This window comes from Lontra canadensis, unplaced genomic scaffold (assembly GCF_010015895.1).
Source record: "Lontra canadensis isolate GAN:19392208 unplaced genomic scaffold, GSC_riverotter_1.0 scaffold98, whole genome shotgun sequence".
Classification (NCBI taxonomy): Eukaryota; Metazoa; Chordata; class Mammalia; order Carnivora; family Mustelidae; genus Lontra; species Lontra canadensis.
This window is the reverse complement of record NW_022631092.1, coordinates 727,399-742,141: the sequence shown is the minus strand read 5'-3', so window position 1 is coordinate 742,141 and position 14,743 is coordinate 727,399. Positions and strand designations below refer to the sequence as shown.

General features: G+C 53.5%; 1 protein-coding gene across 1 annotated transcript in view; it reads left to right on the top strand.

Annotated features, from left to right (window-relative positions):
- The window catches only part of CUNH14orf132 (chromosome unknown C14orf132 homolog), a 45,558-nt gene extending 34,822 nt beyond the window's left edge, over nucleotides 1-10,736 (top strand). The window contains exon 2 of the mRNA XM_032837459.1: nucleotides 10,280-10,736. Coding sequence (XP_032693350.1) covers nucleotides 10,280-10,504 — 225 coding nt within the window. The 3' untranslated portion in view covers nucleotides 10,505-10,736. The remainder of the gene's footprint in view (nucleotides 1-10,279) is intronic.
- Nucleotides 10,737-14,743: the final 4,007 nt, after the last annotated feature.

Below are 14,743 nucleotides of genomic sequence, written 5' to 3'. Positions count from 1 at the left end.
ATTTTGATGAAATCTCGGTTACCAATGCTTTCTTGTATGAATTGCACTTTCGGTGTTGGATTTGAGAATTCTTTGCTTACCTAACTCAAGGTCACAGACATTCTTCTCTGTATTTTCCTATAAGTATTATACTTTTTCATTTTCATTTATGTCTGTGATCCATTTTGGGTTAATTTTTGTGTAAAGCATGAGGGTGGGACCTTGGGGGGTAATTTTTATATAAGAGATCAGGTTCCAGGAACATTTTTATTTATTTATCTTTTTGGCACATCGGTAACCAAGTGTTCTAGCATCATTAGTTGAAAAGACGACCCTTTCTTCACTTGAATTTCTTCTGAGTTTTTTTTTTAATTCAATTGACCATATTTATGTGAATCTAGCTCTGGCCGCTCTGTTCTGTCTCATCGATCTGTGTATCTCTTGCAAATGCTACGCGTCTTCACCTTCCAATTGTTGATTGTTTGACTGTAGACAACCAATTGATTTGTTTAATAGTCTAGGTATGATGTTAGCTTTAAGCTGTTTTTTGGTGATGGTTTTTGGTTTTTGTAGATGGTCTTGATCAGACTTAGGGAGTTCCCTTCTATTTGTAGCTTGCCAAGAATTTTTACCATGAGTCAATGTTTAATTTTGTCAAATGATTTTTCTGTGTCTATGGATACGATTATGTTTTGTTTCTTTTTACTTCTGTGAGGGTAATGAACTACATTAACCGATCTTTGAATGTTGACCCAGGCAACAAAAAATACAGTTATCTTTTTATGTATTGCTGGATTCGGTTCGCTAGTATCTCTCATTCTACTTTTTGTCTACGTTTAATTAGGATATTGATCTTCCATTTTCTTTTCTTGTCATATCTCTGATTTTGGTAGCAGGGTTGCGCTGGCTTTATTAACCTGATTTGGGAAACATTCCACAAAAAGAGTTAAAAAGTGACCTTCCTTCTTCTATTTTCTGGAAGAGATTGTGAGGAGTTGGTATTATTCTTCCTTGTGTGTTTGGTAGAATGAGTCAGTGAGACCATTTGGTATTTCTTTTGTTCGGGAGATTTTTGCCCCACCTTCTGCAAGCGGTGGTCCCAACGTGGGTCCGTTGGTAACAGCGCGGCGATGCTGTCCAACTCTGTCCAGCACGGGCCTCTCTCAGGGGTGCGTCTGGACTTATCCAAGGTTTCATGAGGCTTCTTTGGGTCGCTCACATGCCTGTATGGCCCAGAGCGAGCCCAGAATGTGACCAGGTTCTTCGCAGAACTAGGGGATCCTTTCTGCGTTCTCTCCCCCTGGGATACTCCTTGGCTCCCAGGGACCTTCTTCCCTAACCCTCCAATTGGGAGTCTGTCGACTTTATTGCCCTGTGTGTTCCACAGGTCTGAACTGTCACGATGCCTTCAGGGCAAAGCAGGAGACAAGAGAGCAAGAGAGTGAGAGATGAGGGATAAGAACTAACTCCCTGACACATCTCAAACTGCAAGGGCCCTTTCTTCAGTTCCTCTAGACAGAGAGAAGGGTTTTGTCTTACACTTTAGGTCCCCCGTCCCTGCCACTGCCCACCACCGCCACAGAAGAGCACCCGGCAACCGTGACTGGCCCCAGGGCAGCCAGAGAGAGAAAAGAGAAAGAAATTAAGGATCCCCCCAAATTCTCTGGGTCCCGGGAGCCCCTCTTCCCTGCCCTCTGTCTACAAAGAGGGGGGTTCTGTAGGGCTTTAGCTTTCGACACTGGAAGACAGGAGGGAGGATGCCAGGAAGCTCACCGCGCCTGTGTCTTCAAGGTGGAAAATGGAGAAAATCACAAAAGCCCCACGACGGTGAGGCCATGAGAGGGGAGCAGGCCTGGCTCTGTGCCCGCCCAGCGATGACAGCGGGGATGATACTAACAATTAGGGGCCCCGGGTGTTGGCTCCTTAGAGCCGGGACATGGTACTTAAGTCCCACAGCACCCTACAGAGTGGTCCCTGCTATTATCCTCCTTGGACAGAAAGGAAACAGAGGCCCAGAGAGGGTCAGTCACTGGCTCAAGGCACACAGCCAAAAAGGAACAGAAACAGGGCTCAGCCTTGTGCCTGATTCTTTGGTTCAAGCGATTAAAAACAGCCTGCCCTCTTTCATGCTGTGAGAACCCCATTGCTTGGTTCTCATCTCTGTTAAAGTGCCCTAAATGCTGTTTTATGGCTGAGAGCTTATCTGTATTCATTTTAAATGTTAAGCCCTTCAGGGTCTCCCCTGGGAACCCCTAGAGTCAGTCCAGTGCCTCCAGGTGTCCAGTAGGCCCTCAGTGTTTGTTGAATGACTAATAAATGGATGGATGGCACTCCCAGGCTGTCCAGCCTTTATATTTGGACCACAGAGATCCTGCGAGAAGGTACTAAGGGAAGAAATTGGCTTTATAATGTTTGTAGGTCGGCCAGAGGCCTCCTGGAATTTTCCAGGGAACGAGGTCACCCAGAGAGGCCTGGCTACAGATGGCAGGCTCTGGAGAGACAGACCCGAGGGCGTGGCCCCTCACACAAATTCTGAAATTGCAGCTCTTTCTCAGAGTGGCCGCACGCAGAGTTGCCAGATTTAGCAAATAAAAATTCAGGAGGCCCAGTTAAATTTAAATGTCAGATCATTTTTCAGTAAGATTTTTTTTTCTCTAAGTAGGTCCAGTGAAATACTTGGGATATACTTACATCAAAAAATGGTTTTGTTATTGTTTCTCTGAAATTCAGATTGCACTGGGAGGGGCTGCAGATTTTACCCAAGGGCCTGTCTCCCAGCCCTCACCACGCAACCCTCACTTGAGGACCGTCTACACATGACCCTGGCTTTCTTAGAGTCTGGCGAGGGCTTCTGAGCCCCAAGGTTGGCCTTGGCCGTCACTCCTCTGAACAGCTCCTAGGTAAGCGAGGCTCAGAGAGGGAAGCAGGGCCAGGTGTGTCAGCCGTTAAGAGGTACTAGAGTGTCCCCACCCACTGGAGATGGGGACAGTATGGATGTTTCTACCCTTGTCTAAGTTTAGCTTTGAAATCCACAGTCCAGGAGAGGATCAGATCCTATGTGTGGCTGAGATGCTGCAGGGGCCTGCGGCTGGACGGCCTTCGTGGAGAGAAGGGTCTGGTGGGACCCAGCACGAGGCCAGCAAGCCCACTTCCCAGAGCCTCCAACAACAAACACCCATTGTCTCTGGTGTCCCCTCCCCCGAAGCGTGGGCATTATTTTGGGAACTTCTGCCAGAGCCATCTCTTTGAAGATTTTCCTCTGAAAGCATCTTCTGTGCCTTCCTCTGGAGAGGCCCAGCCTAGGGGAGATTTATCTAACCTCCCTCTTCTTGGCAGGAACAGATGGGGACCCGGAGGCGGGCCTCCTCCCCGGGCCTCCTCGCAGCAGCTCTGCTGTGTGCAGGGAGAGGGGGATGGGGTGGGAACCATGTGAATTTCCACGGTTGGAACCTTGGGGCCCGCACATCTACACTTTCCTGGAACCCTTCCACACCGTTCTGGTCTCCAGCACCGAGGGCCGGGGTTCCCCAGGGGAGCCGCCAGCCCGCAGTGGTGATTAGAACCCACCCTGTCTGTGACCCACTCCTGTCGTTTAAGCCTTGCCCTTAACATTAGAGGTTGAAAATACTGAAGAGTGCCCAGTGACCGGAAGAGACTCTTTCTAATAGCTCATCCTGTTTGCTCATCCTTTCTTAGAGTAAAATGTTATGGGCAAAACCAGTCTCCTTTGCTCCCGCCCTTTTCCTCCGGGACAGGTGCACTGCTGAGTCTGGCCCCCACATTATCATCCTTGACTTCGCTTTTAGTGCTGGGAATGTCCTCTGAGTTTATTTGGTGACTTCCCCTTCGCCACCTCCCACCGCAGACAGCGTTTTGCCACTCCTGGCAGCCCTCATCTGGGACGCAGTGTCTGGCATTTGCCCTTGGGTTTCCGAGGGAAACCTGAGCTTGGACAGGTTAGGTTAGGTAGTGGGCCCGGATCACCCAGCCGGGAAGCGCTGGCTCAGCGTGCCTTCGGAATTCTTGGCCGATGGACCTGGAATTCCTTTGCTTCCCCTCTGTCTTCTGAGCACCAGCTCTGTTCTGGGCCCTGGGGATGCTGCGGGAAACCAGGAAGGCTCCTGTTCTCCTGAAAGGTACCGTCAGGAAGCGCAGCCTTGATCGACAGCAAGGACCTTGAATGTTGACCTGTGCTTGTGTCCCCTTTTTAACAAGCCAATGGGCTTATTTCTGACCTGGCCGGCTGGCTGTAACCACCTCCTCTGCTGGGGAAACGAGCTCCCCGCTCCTCCTGCCAACGCCCCACCCTGTGACTCAGCCTCAAATGCCCGGGATCTGGTTCTGCCTCCATGGGCCTCTCGCTTCTGCAGGGTGGGAAGTTAGAAGTCTTCACCCCCAGATCTGCTCTGAGTTGAAACCTCATCCAAGGGTTCCACTTCCAGGGGGCCAGTGACCACATCTGCCCACTGAAGTGAGAAGGCCTGGTTGTCACCCGGTAGGGGAGGAGGGGCATCTCTAAGAGACCTTCCAGATGCTTCTCTCACCATCTGTCTCTGGGGTGACTCCAGCTACCGCCCGTCGCTCTGACCATGAGTCCTCCTGGTCAGCCGTTTTCAATTTCCCAATAATGCAATTGAGGCTGACCTTTTTGTTTGTTGTTTTCTATTCATGAGATTTCGCCATTTAAACTTGTTTTCACATCTATGGACACTTTGAATGTGGACTCTGTTTTACAAAGGGAAAAAAAAAATCAGAACAACCAAACACCTTAGACAGATGGATCAAATGACAGCCCTGGCCATACTTGGAGCATCTCTCAGCCTGAACATAAGTTGGGGAGCAGGGCGGCGGTCTGTTGCACCTGCAAGAGAGTGCCTGATTAATGGTTCACATAAAATGCACATCTGGAAACGCCAGGGTCCCCCTTCCCTCCCTTCGGCTTAAGCAGTTGGATAAGAGATGCATGCAAGCTCCTGGTTTTGAATTTCTGCAAAGAACGATAAAAGGAGAAAATATGAGGAATTACTGAGTGACTGTCTTGGGCCTCATTTTATCACCTATGCTTTTATCTCCTCCTTGCAAGAATCCTGCTGGTTCCACTGAAGACAATGAATTATCTTCACTACTTACAGGCAAGTGGGTTGAAGGACCCACCTGGCTTTACTATACGGATTCACCCCCAAGTCTGTCTTGAACTGGAACCCACCCCTGTCCCCACCCTCAGAGGGACAGTATCGATCTGACAACAGCCGTGGTCCCTGGCACAGTGCCGAGCTCTCTGTTGTGGCAGATGCAGGGCAGAGGGGAGCTCACTGTCTGGAGAACGCATTGTCCCCCTGAGGGGGTCTGTGGGACTGGGTTGATGGAGCACAGCTGGTGGGGAGAACTTCTGCTGACGTCAGGTCATTAATTCCACAGGGTCAGGTTTGTCACCTTTTTTACATTAACAGTGGGGCCGAGATAGCTTGAGGTATGTAGGTTACAAGGCTTACTTTCCAGAGAGTTCCCTGTGTAGCGGAGACCAACCTCCAATTAGGTGAGCCTCTGGAGAGGTTACCTGACGGGGCAAAGAGACTGTGCAGGTATGATTAAGGTTAAGGATCTTGAGATCAGGGGCGACTGGGTGGTGTGGTAGGTTAAGCATCTGACTCTTGGTTTTGGCTCAGGTCATGATCTCAAGGTGGAGAGATTGAGCCCCACCTCGGGCTCCATGACCAGCGGGGAGTCTGCTTGAGATTCTCTCTCTCTCCCACTGCCTCTGCCCTCCCCCACCATGTGCTCTCTCTCCCTCTCTCAAATGAATAAGTCTTAAAAAAAAAAGTCTTGAGATCAGAGATGATCTTGGATTATCCAAGTGAGCCCAGGGTAATCACCAGGTCCCCATATTGGGGAAGAGGGAGGATCTGAGAGAGGTTGGAAGATAGCACAGTGCGGGCTTGGGAGACAGAGGAAGGAGCCACAGGCCAATGTGGACGCCTTTGGAAGCCAGAAGAGGCAGCAGCACAGTGAACACCTGGATGGCAGCCCTTGGAGACCCATGTCAGACCTCCGACCTCTGGGTCTGGAAAAGAATAAATGTGTGTCATCATTCGTGGCAACTCGCTAAGGCCACCACAGGAAACTAACGCAGGGACACCAACTACGTGCAGGGGAGCAGAGCACAGGAAGCAGAGCAGGGTGGAAGGGTGCTGGGTGGAGAGCCGGTGGACCACAGTGGCCCTGGGCAGGGTAGGGTGGTGGCGGCAGGGCCATGTGCCCTGCTCTCTGGGGCTGCTCTCTCTTCCCCGCCCAGAAGCTCTGCCCAGTGTCCTCCTTTTTCCCAGTGATTTGATGCAAATACCCAGAGAGACCGGCCCTACCCCAGAGAGAGATGAGGGGGGCACAGGTCTCGCCCCAGACTGCAGTGGGTCCCCCACACAGTGGAGTAGAGGGAGGGCCTCTGCCCAGAAACCCAGCAGGGCCCTGGCTGGGGGAGAGGGATGGAGAGGCGGCCACGGGCAGAGGACTGGAACATGGGTTAACTCTGGGGGGTCCAGCAGGTCCAGGGGAGGCAGCTGCAGACCAAGTCCAGGTGCATGGGGAGTCCTGGCCTGAGCCCCCCACTAAGATGCTACCAGCAGAGTTTCTGGGGCCTCACCACAGTCCTGCTTCCGCCATGGGCTGCCAGAAGAAGACCCTAGAGAAGGGCAGGCTGTGGGGTGCCCGGAGTGCCAGCTGTGGTGGGGGCTGGGGGAGAGGAACCCACTGCCCTCCGTGAACCCTGCAGGTGGCAGGTGGACGTGTGGGCCATCGGGAGAGGCCAGAGAGACCGTTAGCCAACGTAGGAGTGACAGCCCTTGAGTTGAGAGAGGCCATCATTCATCAGCAGCAGCCAGGTTTTTATTAGGCACCACTGTATACCATACCTGTGCAATGCTCTTGGAACCCCATGAGGAGAATAAGCAGATCTGGTCCCGCCTCCTGGAACTTCCAGGCCACTGGGGAAGCAGACAGGAGGAGCTGTGTCTCAGGACGGGAGGCCGTGAGGCGAGGATGGGGCACACAGGAGGGAGGGCTCCAGGGGAGAGGACCATTGGCTGAGACCCAAAGCAGGAATGGGTCTCATGGAAAGGCCCTGGACTCAGAGGCTCCACCGCCCGCCCAGCCGTGCCAGCCCCTCAGCCCCCCTCGGGCTGCCTATGCCTGATGAGGCTGTGACCCACCCCATCTGCATCACCAGCTTGGGGCCAAGAGGGGGTCCCGGCTCGCTTCTTTAAACTCTTAATTGTACTTCTCATAGGATGCATGTCAATTGGTCTTCTCACTTGTGTTCGTCCTGATAGCTACTCACACGCACTAAACATGTTCATTGAACTCAACGTCTTAATTTAATATACGGCTAAACCGTGATAGACGTGTAAGAAGGGACACACATACACACGCAGCGCTGGCAGGATCTTCATGCCGTGAGCATGCCCCTGTGGGCAGCAGCCCCCCAGGCTGGGCCCCGGCTGATTCCGAGATCCCCAGGGGCCCTGCTGTCCCTGCATCCCCAGGTTGTGATAGCTGGTGGGTCCCCACCAGATAAAGGGCAGAACTGTGTCCTGGATGAAATGTCGGGCTTCTCTGAGCGAGCCCAGAGAGGCCGCGCTTCTCGGCCGAGCAGGTGCTCTGCGGAGGCTGCTGGGATGTGGGTGGCCAAGCACAGAGCTGCCCGAAAGTAGCCTCCCTGCATCGATCCCAATGGTTCACGTTCCCCCCACATGTGCTCCCTGTCTTCCTCCCTCCCTGTGCCCCTCTGACCTCTCTTTCTCCTCCCTGCTCTCATCCCCCTACTGGAGTGTGGACACGTCTGTCTTGCTTGCTGCTGTATCCAGAGTCTGGAACCCGGGAACCTAATCCATGCACCCTTCAAACTTATTTGTCGGAAGAATGGGGGGGGTGAAGTGGCACCCGATTTGCACCCCTGGGGTCCAAGACTTCCTGGGGACAGTGATCTTGACATTAACAAGCCCCAACATGGAGTCCGAGCCCGGAGTCGGGGTGACTGCATGCAGAGCGAGAAGCTCTCAACCCTGACTCCACCATGAACTTGCCATGTAGCCTTGAACTCTGCTTACCCATCTGTGAAATGGGGATACAGTGGTCCCTCCAACAGGAGAGCTAAGTGGTGAGTCTTGAAATCTCTTGCACACCCCCTGGGTGTGGCCGGGCCTCCGTGCTGGTGGTAATAAGGGCTCAGGTAGTGTGTGCAGAAGGAGAGCGTAACTGTTCACGTTCATTCTCCCTGGTGCCATCCAAAACACACACCGTGGGCCTAACAGATGCGGGGGCCAGCCCTGGAGACATCAGCCTCCGGGGCGTTCTGGAAGGGCCCAGAAGACCTGGAGCAGGAAAGGTCTCCTTGTGGCTGTATGGAGGGTCACCCCCTCCTTTGAGCAGCCCATGTCCCCACCCCTAGCCTGGAACCTGGAGCCTTTACTCCGACCTCTGGAGCACGAACGTGCGGCCATCCTTGTATGTGAGGCTTGGGAGTTAGAATCACTCTTCTGCGGAGCGCGTCCCTGTGCCCCAGGAGCTCTGAAGTGCTCGTACCCATTGACTCAGAAGCTCCCTGCCCGGGAGTCTGCGGCAATGAAGACAAATGCACGTAGAAGCACATATGTACGCCCAAGTGCAGGGATAGCTAGGATCTCGATCGGTGCGTTATTTTTAAATTTTTTTTTATTATTAACATACAATGTATTATTTGCTTCAGGGGTACAGTCTGTGAATCATTAGTCCTACACAATTCACAGAGTTCACCATAGCACATACCCTCCCCAATGTCCATAACCCAGCCACCCCCTCCCTCCCGCCCACCTCCCCTCCAGCAGCCCTCAGTTTGTTTCCTGAGATTAAGAGTCTCATGGTTTTTCTCCCTCTCTGGTTTCATCTTGCTTCATTTTTTCCTCTCTTCCCCTGTGATCCTCTGTCTTGTTTCTTAAGTTTCACCTATCAGGGAAATCATATGATAATTGTCTTTCTCTAACTGACTTATTTCACTCAGCATAATACCCTCTAATTCCATCCACGTCATTGCAAATGGCAAGATTTCATTTCTTTTGATGGCTGCATAGTATTCCGTTGTATATATATACACACCACATCTTCTTTATCTATTCATCTGTTGATGGACATTTAAGTTCTTTCCACAGTTTGGCTATTGTGGACATTGCTGCTACAAACATTTGGGTGCACGTGCCCCTTTTTTCACTACATTTGTATCTTTGGGGTAAATACCCAGTAGTGCGATTGCTGGGTCGTAGGGTAGCTCTATTTTCAACTTTTTGAGGAACCTCCGTGTTGTTTTCCAGAGTGGCTGCACCAACTGCATTCCCACCAACCGTGTAGGAGGGTTCCCCTTTCTCCGCATCCTGGCCAGCATCTGCCATTTCCTGACTTCTTAATTAGCCGTTCTGACTGCTTTATTTATTTATTTACTTACTTACTTACTTACTTACTTATTTAATTTTTTCAAGATTTTATTTATTTATTTGACAGAAAGAGACACAGCGAGAGAGGAAACACAAACAGAGGGAGTGGGAAAAAGAGAAGCGGGCTTCCTGCCAAGCAGGGAGCCCAATGCTGGGCTCGATCACAGGACCTTGGGATCGTGACCTGAGCCGAAGGCAGATGCTTAACAACTGAGCCACCCAGACACCCCCGACTTCATTATTTATAAAAGCAAAAAAAAAAAAAAATTCCTGAATCTCCAGTTGTAGGGGATGGTTAAATTGGGGTTTTATTTGTGGTTGAATAGTATACAATGTGTAAAATGGTGTTCTGATGGAATTTTTATACAGAATTTTATATAAAACCACGTGTTTAAACATGTTTTCTCTCCGTCTCTCTCACACACACATACGGACTCACACTGAAAAAAGTGCGGAAGAGAAATATCACCGTGTTAGCAGCCATTATCCTAACGCAGCGAGGCTGAGTCTCACTTTTTCTTTTTCCTCTTTTCTCTTTCCTTAACGGTCTGTGCTGAGTATCACGACTTTGCAAAGAGGAAGGAAGCTGGTGTGGAGGGACTGCTCACAGCTGTGGACGAGCTGTGTGCCTTAACGGTTCCATCTGCGAAATGGGCACGAGGGCGTCTTCCTCCAAGCGTTACCATCTCTATGACCTTTGTAGCAGCACCATCCATGATAACAAGCAGGAGGCGAGCCCGTGAGATGCTGTGTCCCAGCACCCGGTGCCTTGACCAGACCAGACCCGATCAGGCTCCTCTCCAGCCCCATGTGCCCAGATTAATTCTCTCTCTCCCTCTCTGCAGCTGCCCATGATGGGAGGCGCCTTCATGGACTCGCCCAACGAAGACTTCAGCACGGAGTACTCCCTCTTTAACTCCTCCACCAACGTCCACGCGGCCTCCAGTGGCCAGGGCCAGCCGGAGGAGTCTCCGCGGTCCTCCAACGATGCGGTCCTGCTCTGGATTGCCATCATAGCGACCCTGGGGAACATTGTGGTGGTTGGGGTGGTGTACGCCTTCACCTTCTGAGGTTCGGGGCGCCCACCAGCTCCGAGCCGGCTCAGCCCGCGCTGGGCTCACAGCAGGGCCAGGCTTTGCTGGGGACACTGGTGCAGTTGGCCTTTGGCTGGTCCCACCTTCCGGAACCAGGAGCTCTGACCGCGCGCATGGCCTCTCCGGGGGCAGCGACCGTGCATCAGGAGTTCCCCCAAGCAGCCCCGATTTCCAGTGTTCTGGGCTGTGATCAAGCTGATCCAGAAGACATGGGCATGTGAACTTCCGGCCCCCAGAGGTGCAATGGGGCAAAGCCTTCGCAAGGAGCCAAGTGGGGACTTTTTGAACCTATATTCCAAGAACGTAAGACCAGAGGAAATAGCCGGTTAGGTGTGAAATACAGACGTGGTGGGACGATCGCTTGCTGGCAGTAAATAATCACGTACGTGTCTTGTTTTTATGCCAAGTTGCTGCACCTGGTGTGAGGGGTGCCCGGCAGGAGCAGCCGTCGGAACTGGAGTGTTTCCAGCCCAGCCGTGGTCTCCCACTCAGCCCTTTGGAATACGGGTGGTGTGACCTGGGCCATAGAATGTTCTATGTTTGACGTGGACAGGGCACCTTCGTCACCAGACACTTGGCCCCTTTTGAGACCCAGATGGATGAGGAAATCCAAGGACAGGGGGTGACTGGTGATGGGGTAGGATTTCCAGGGGTGGGGGGCTCTCGGCCAAGCAGACCTGCTCTTCTTTTTCAAAAGAGAAGAAGGACCTTCAGACTATAGTTGGGCAGAGCGGTCGAGTTCAGACCAGCCGCCAGCAGATGCTCTTTCCTCTCTGAGAACTTAGGGATTTTAGAGATGGCGGCCTCACGCCCACCTGATCTTCTGACAGCGGGAGGGAGAGGCACGATTTGCCCGTTTTGCCCGTGATCACAGGGCACGTGACTGGCACTGTCAGAGCAGGGGGACGGGCCCCAGTGAAGCACTCTCTTAAGCAAATCCCTGCTTCTCAGCTGCTCTCGCAGAGAATGCACAGAGCGTCTGGAAGCTGTTTGGGGTCAGGGGGGTGCACAGGGTGCTCAGACACCTGCATTTTACACTGGGTCTGGCTCCCACGTTCTCTTGCAGACCTCGATGTGCTCTGTCCGAGTCAGCCTCCTTAACCTTCCTCCAAGTCAGTGGCTCGAGGGGGGAGGTGTTGAGGGAGTGGGGGTGGTTTCTGGCCAGGAAGGGAGACTCCCGTATAGACCAGCCCAGGATGGCATGCCCTGGGGGAGGGGGCAGCATGGGGAAGGACTTGCTCTACTTCTGTCCTTAGGAAAGGCTTCCGCCCGGTAGCCTCCTTCCCCAGAGAGCTGCCCTGTGCCGAACAGAGTGGGGGAATTTTACAGGCAGGCTCCCTTACCGGCGGGCCAGGAGCAGTGCTGTCCTTGCTTTCTCCCCGTGCTGTGCAAAAGAAAATAAATGGTCCAAACTTCCCCTCTGTGGTGGGGAAACGTAAAAGACTGTGTGGGAAGCCCTGGTGCTGTCTAAGGACAATTGCAAAAAGGTGTACTGTGTCCCGGTGGTCTCGGGAGACATGGCTGTTCCTGATGACAGGCAAAGGGACATCTCAATTGTCCTGAGGCAGCCACTTGTCTGCGGGCTTGGTGCTGAGCTGCTGCAAAAACAGGATTAGCAGCCCAATCCCCAGACCGCGCCCACAGACGGCAGCCACCTCCTAGTAGTCATGTCTGTCCCTGCAGCCGTGCACGCATCCACCCACGAAGGCTTCAGCTCCAGTGGAGGCCATGAGTGCAGAGCTGGCGTGACCTTTGCAGAGAGGGAGAAGAGATGGGGGACCTTCGGCCTGGGTTCCTTCTGGAATCACTGACAGGGCCGTGCTCTTGGCAGGACAAGGTAAGGGTGGCAAGGGACGGGGGCTGGGCTGGGCTGGGTGGTCAGCCATTGCGTGCTGGTCATCCCAGATGCTTCTCGAGCAAACCCTTCCCTGTCTCAAGCCCCCCACGTGCGCCCCATGAGCAAGGGCTTTCTGAGACAGGTGTCCTCATGAGAACTCAAGGAGGAGGTCCAGAGCTGGGGTGGAAAGGGACCAAGGTGATGCTTGGCGTCTTTGTGGGGGTCAGTGCAGCCCAGATATTCTGAGTCCTTACCTTCTGACCCTACATCCCCAAAAGAGCCCCGTAGAGAGCAGGTGACCGCTCTCTGCTCTGCAAATGGCCTGTGGTGATGGCCGTCGGGGCTCTGGGGCTTCAGTGTGCTGTGACTGGGAAGGGGTGGAGCCTGTGGTCCCGGCTCTGAGCAGCTAGGACAGCCCTATCGGGCCAGGGGTTTTCTGGGAAATTCTGGGCGCAGGGGTTCTCCCTCATGAAGGCTTTCTTTTCCCCTGGCATAAAGGCCAGTTAAATTCAACTTTCAAGGATTCTCCCTCTTGGGTCAGGGCCTCAGACACACAGCTTGGAGGTTAGGGCCCAGCTTGTCCAACCTTGGCATTGGGCGATTCTAGTGACCTGCTCAGGGTCACTCCCTCCCAGTCTCCTACAGTGTTTTGATCTGGTTTTTCCCCCCATCACCTGGATGACAGCGAGGATAGATGTCCCTTGAAGGGTAAAGGACGGGCTTCCAGCCAGAGGGGGCGCTGTGCTGTCCCTCCTGCCTTCCTCAGCTGAGCTCTAGGGTGGACGTTAGGTAACCGGCAGGAGGCGCTGTCTGAGCCTTGCGTCCAGGCGCCATGCTAGACCCCCACGCGCACGTTTAATCTGTACGATGACCTTACAGCATCGTTGCTCCTATACATGGAGAACCAGAAGCTCAGAGGAGCAGAGTAACTTGCCCAGGGCCACACAGTGTGAATGTGACAAGCTGGGACTTGAGGCTGGACCCTCTGCCTCTAGAGGCAGCCTCTTTCGGCCACACCGTGCCACCTTCAGTGGCTGGGATGGCACCTCCAGGCCTCATTTAAGCCAGGCTGTGGGTCTACAGAGGCCATTCCCCAAGGTCCCATGTCATGGTGTGACCCAGGGCCAGCTCTGGCTTCCTCCACAGGCAGAAGTCTAACCATCCTCAGAATGCGGCACGCTCGTCCCCCTGCCCATTGCCCCGTCTCTGTCCAAGCTTCAAGGATGGTGGTCCCTGTCACCTGCCCCTCTCTTTAAAGCTGAGCACAAGTGGTTTTTTGTGGCCAGAACCGTAACCAGAAAGCAGATTTCTTGGGACACGTGCAGAAGACCCCCGGCTCCGACCCGGAGCCCAAAAGAGGGGCCCACACGAGAAGTGAGGCTCGCGCAGCCGGATTGCCGAGGACAGTCGGGACGGTCCGTGTGGTGGGTGAGGCTCCAGCCCAGGCTCAGGCGTCCTGTTGAGCCCGGACTCTCCCAGCAGGCAGGACGGTGTTCCTCTCGCAAACCCCAGCCTGAGGCTCCCATCCGGCTTCTCCTGGGTGAGGTTGGCCCAGAGCCCACCCGGACGTAATGGGCCGGCGTTGAGGAAGAAGCTTCTTCCGTAGCTGCTCTTCAGAGAAGGGTCCTGCGTTTGCTGGAAAGTTCTCCATGCCTGGCCCTCCACATGCCTCCCCGTCTTCCCTCCACAAGCCATAGGGGTCCCATACCATTCATCTGCATGTGGGACGCTCCACCGAACAGAATGACACCTGATTTAGGAGGCTGGACCCATGTCCCCCGAGCTCTGGAGGAGAGGCCGGAGGACACCGTAGCCTGCCGTGTTCTGAGCGGATTCCAGCTCTTGGGTGGGCCTGGGCGACATCATTGCTCTGCTTGTCCCTCCCTCCTCCTGAGATCTGGGCCAAGGGGACAGATGAAATTCCCCTAACCCCCCGTACCCTCCAGAGAGAGAGACGGTTTATCTCCTTTCGGGAGATCCCTGGGATCCGAGGGAGAAAGGGAGAGCAGGCCAGTACCACTTGGCTGGAGAGGCGATAGGCCATTGTCCAGCTTGTTCTAAATGGAAGGCCTGGATGCCAGCCAGACCACTAACATATGTCGGAATCCCTCCCTGGAGACTGCGGACACTCGGCCGTCGTCTGCTCTGCCGCCGTCTGCTCTGCCGCCCGATTCCTTCCAGACAGATGCTCCTGTCCTCCTTCAAAGAGCATGACCTCCGTTCATCATTAGCAGTGAAATCATTGATAATGATTATCCTATTTATCGTGCATCTTCCTTGTGTTGTGCTCTGTTCCTATTCCGTTTACTTGTCAGCTCACCCCTCGGAGGCAGAGGTGAGGTGCGGAGAAGTGCGGGTTATTATGATCCCATTTTTCT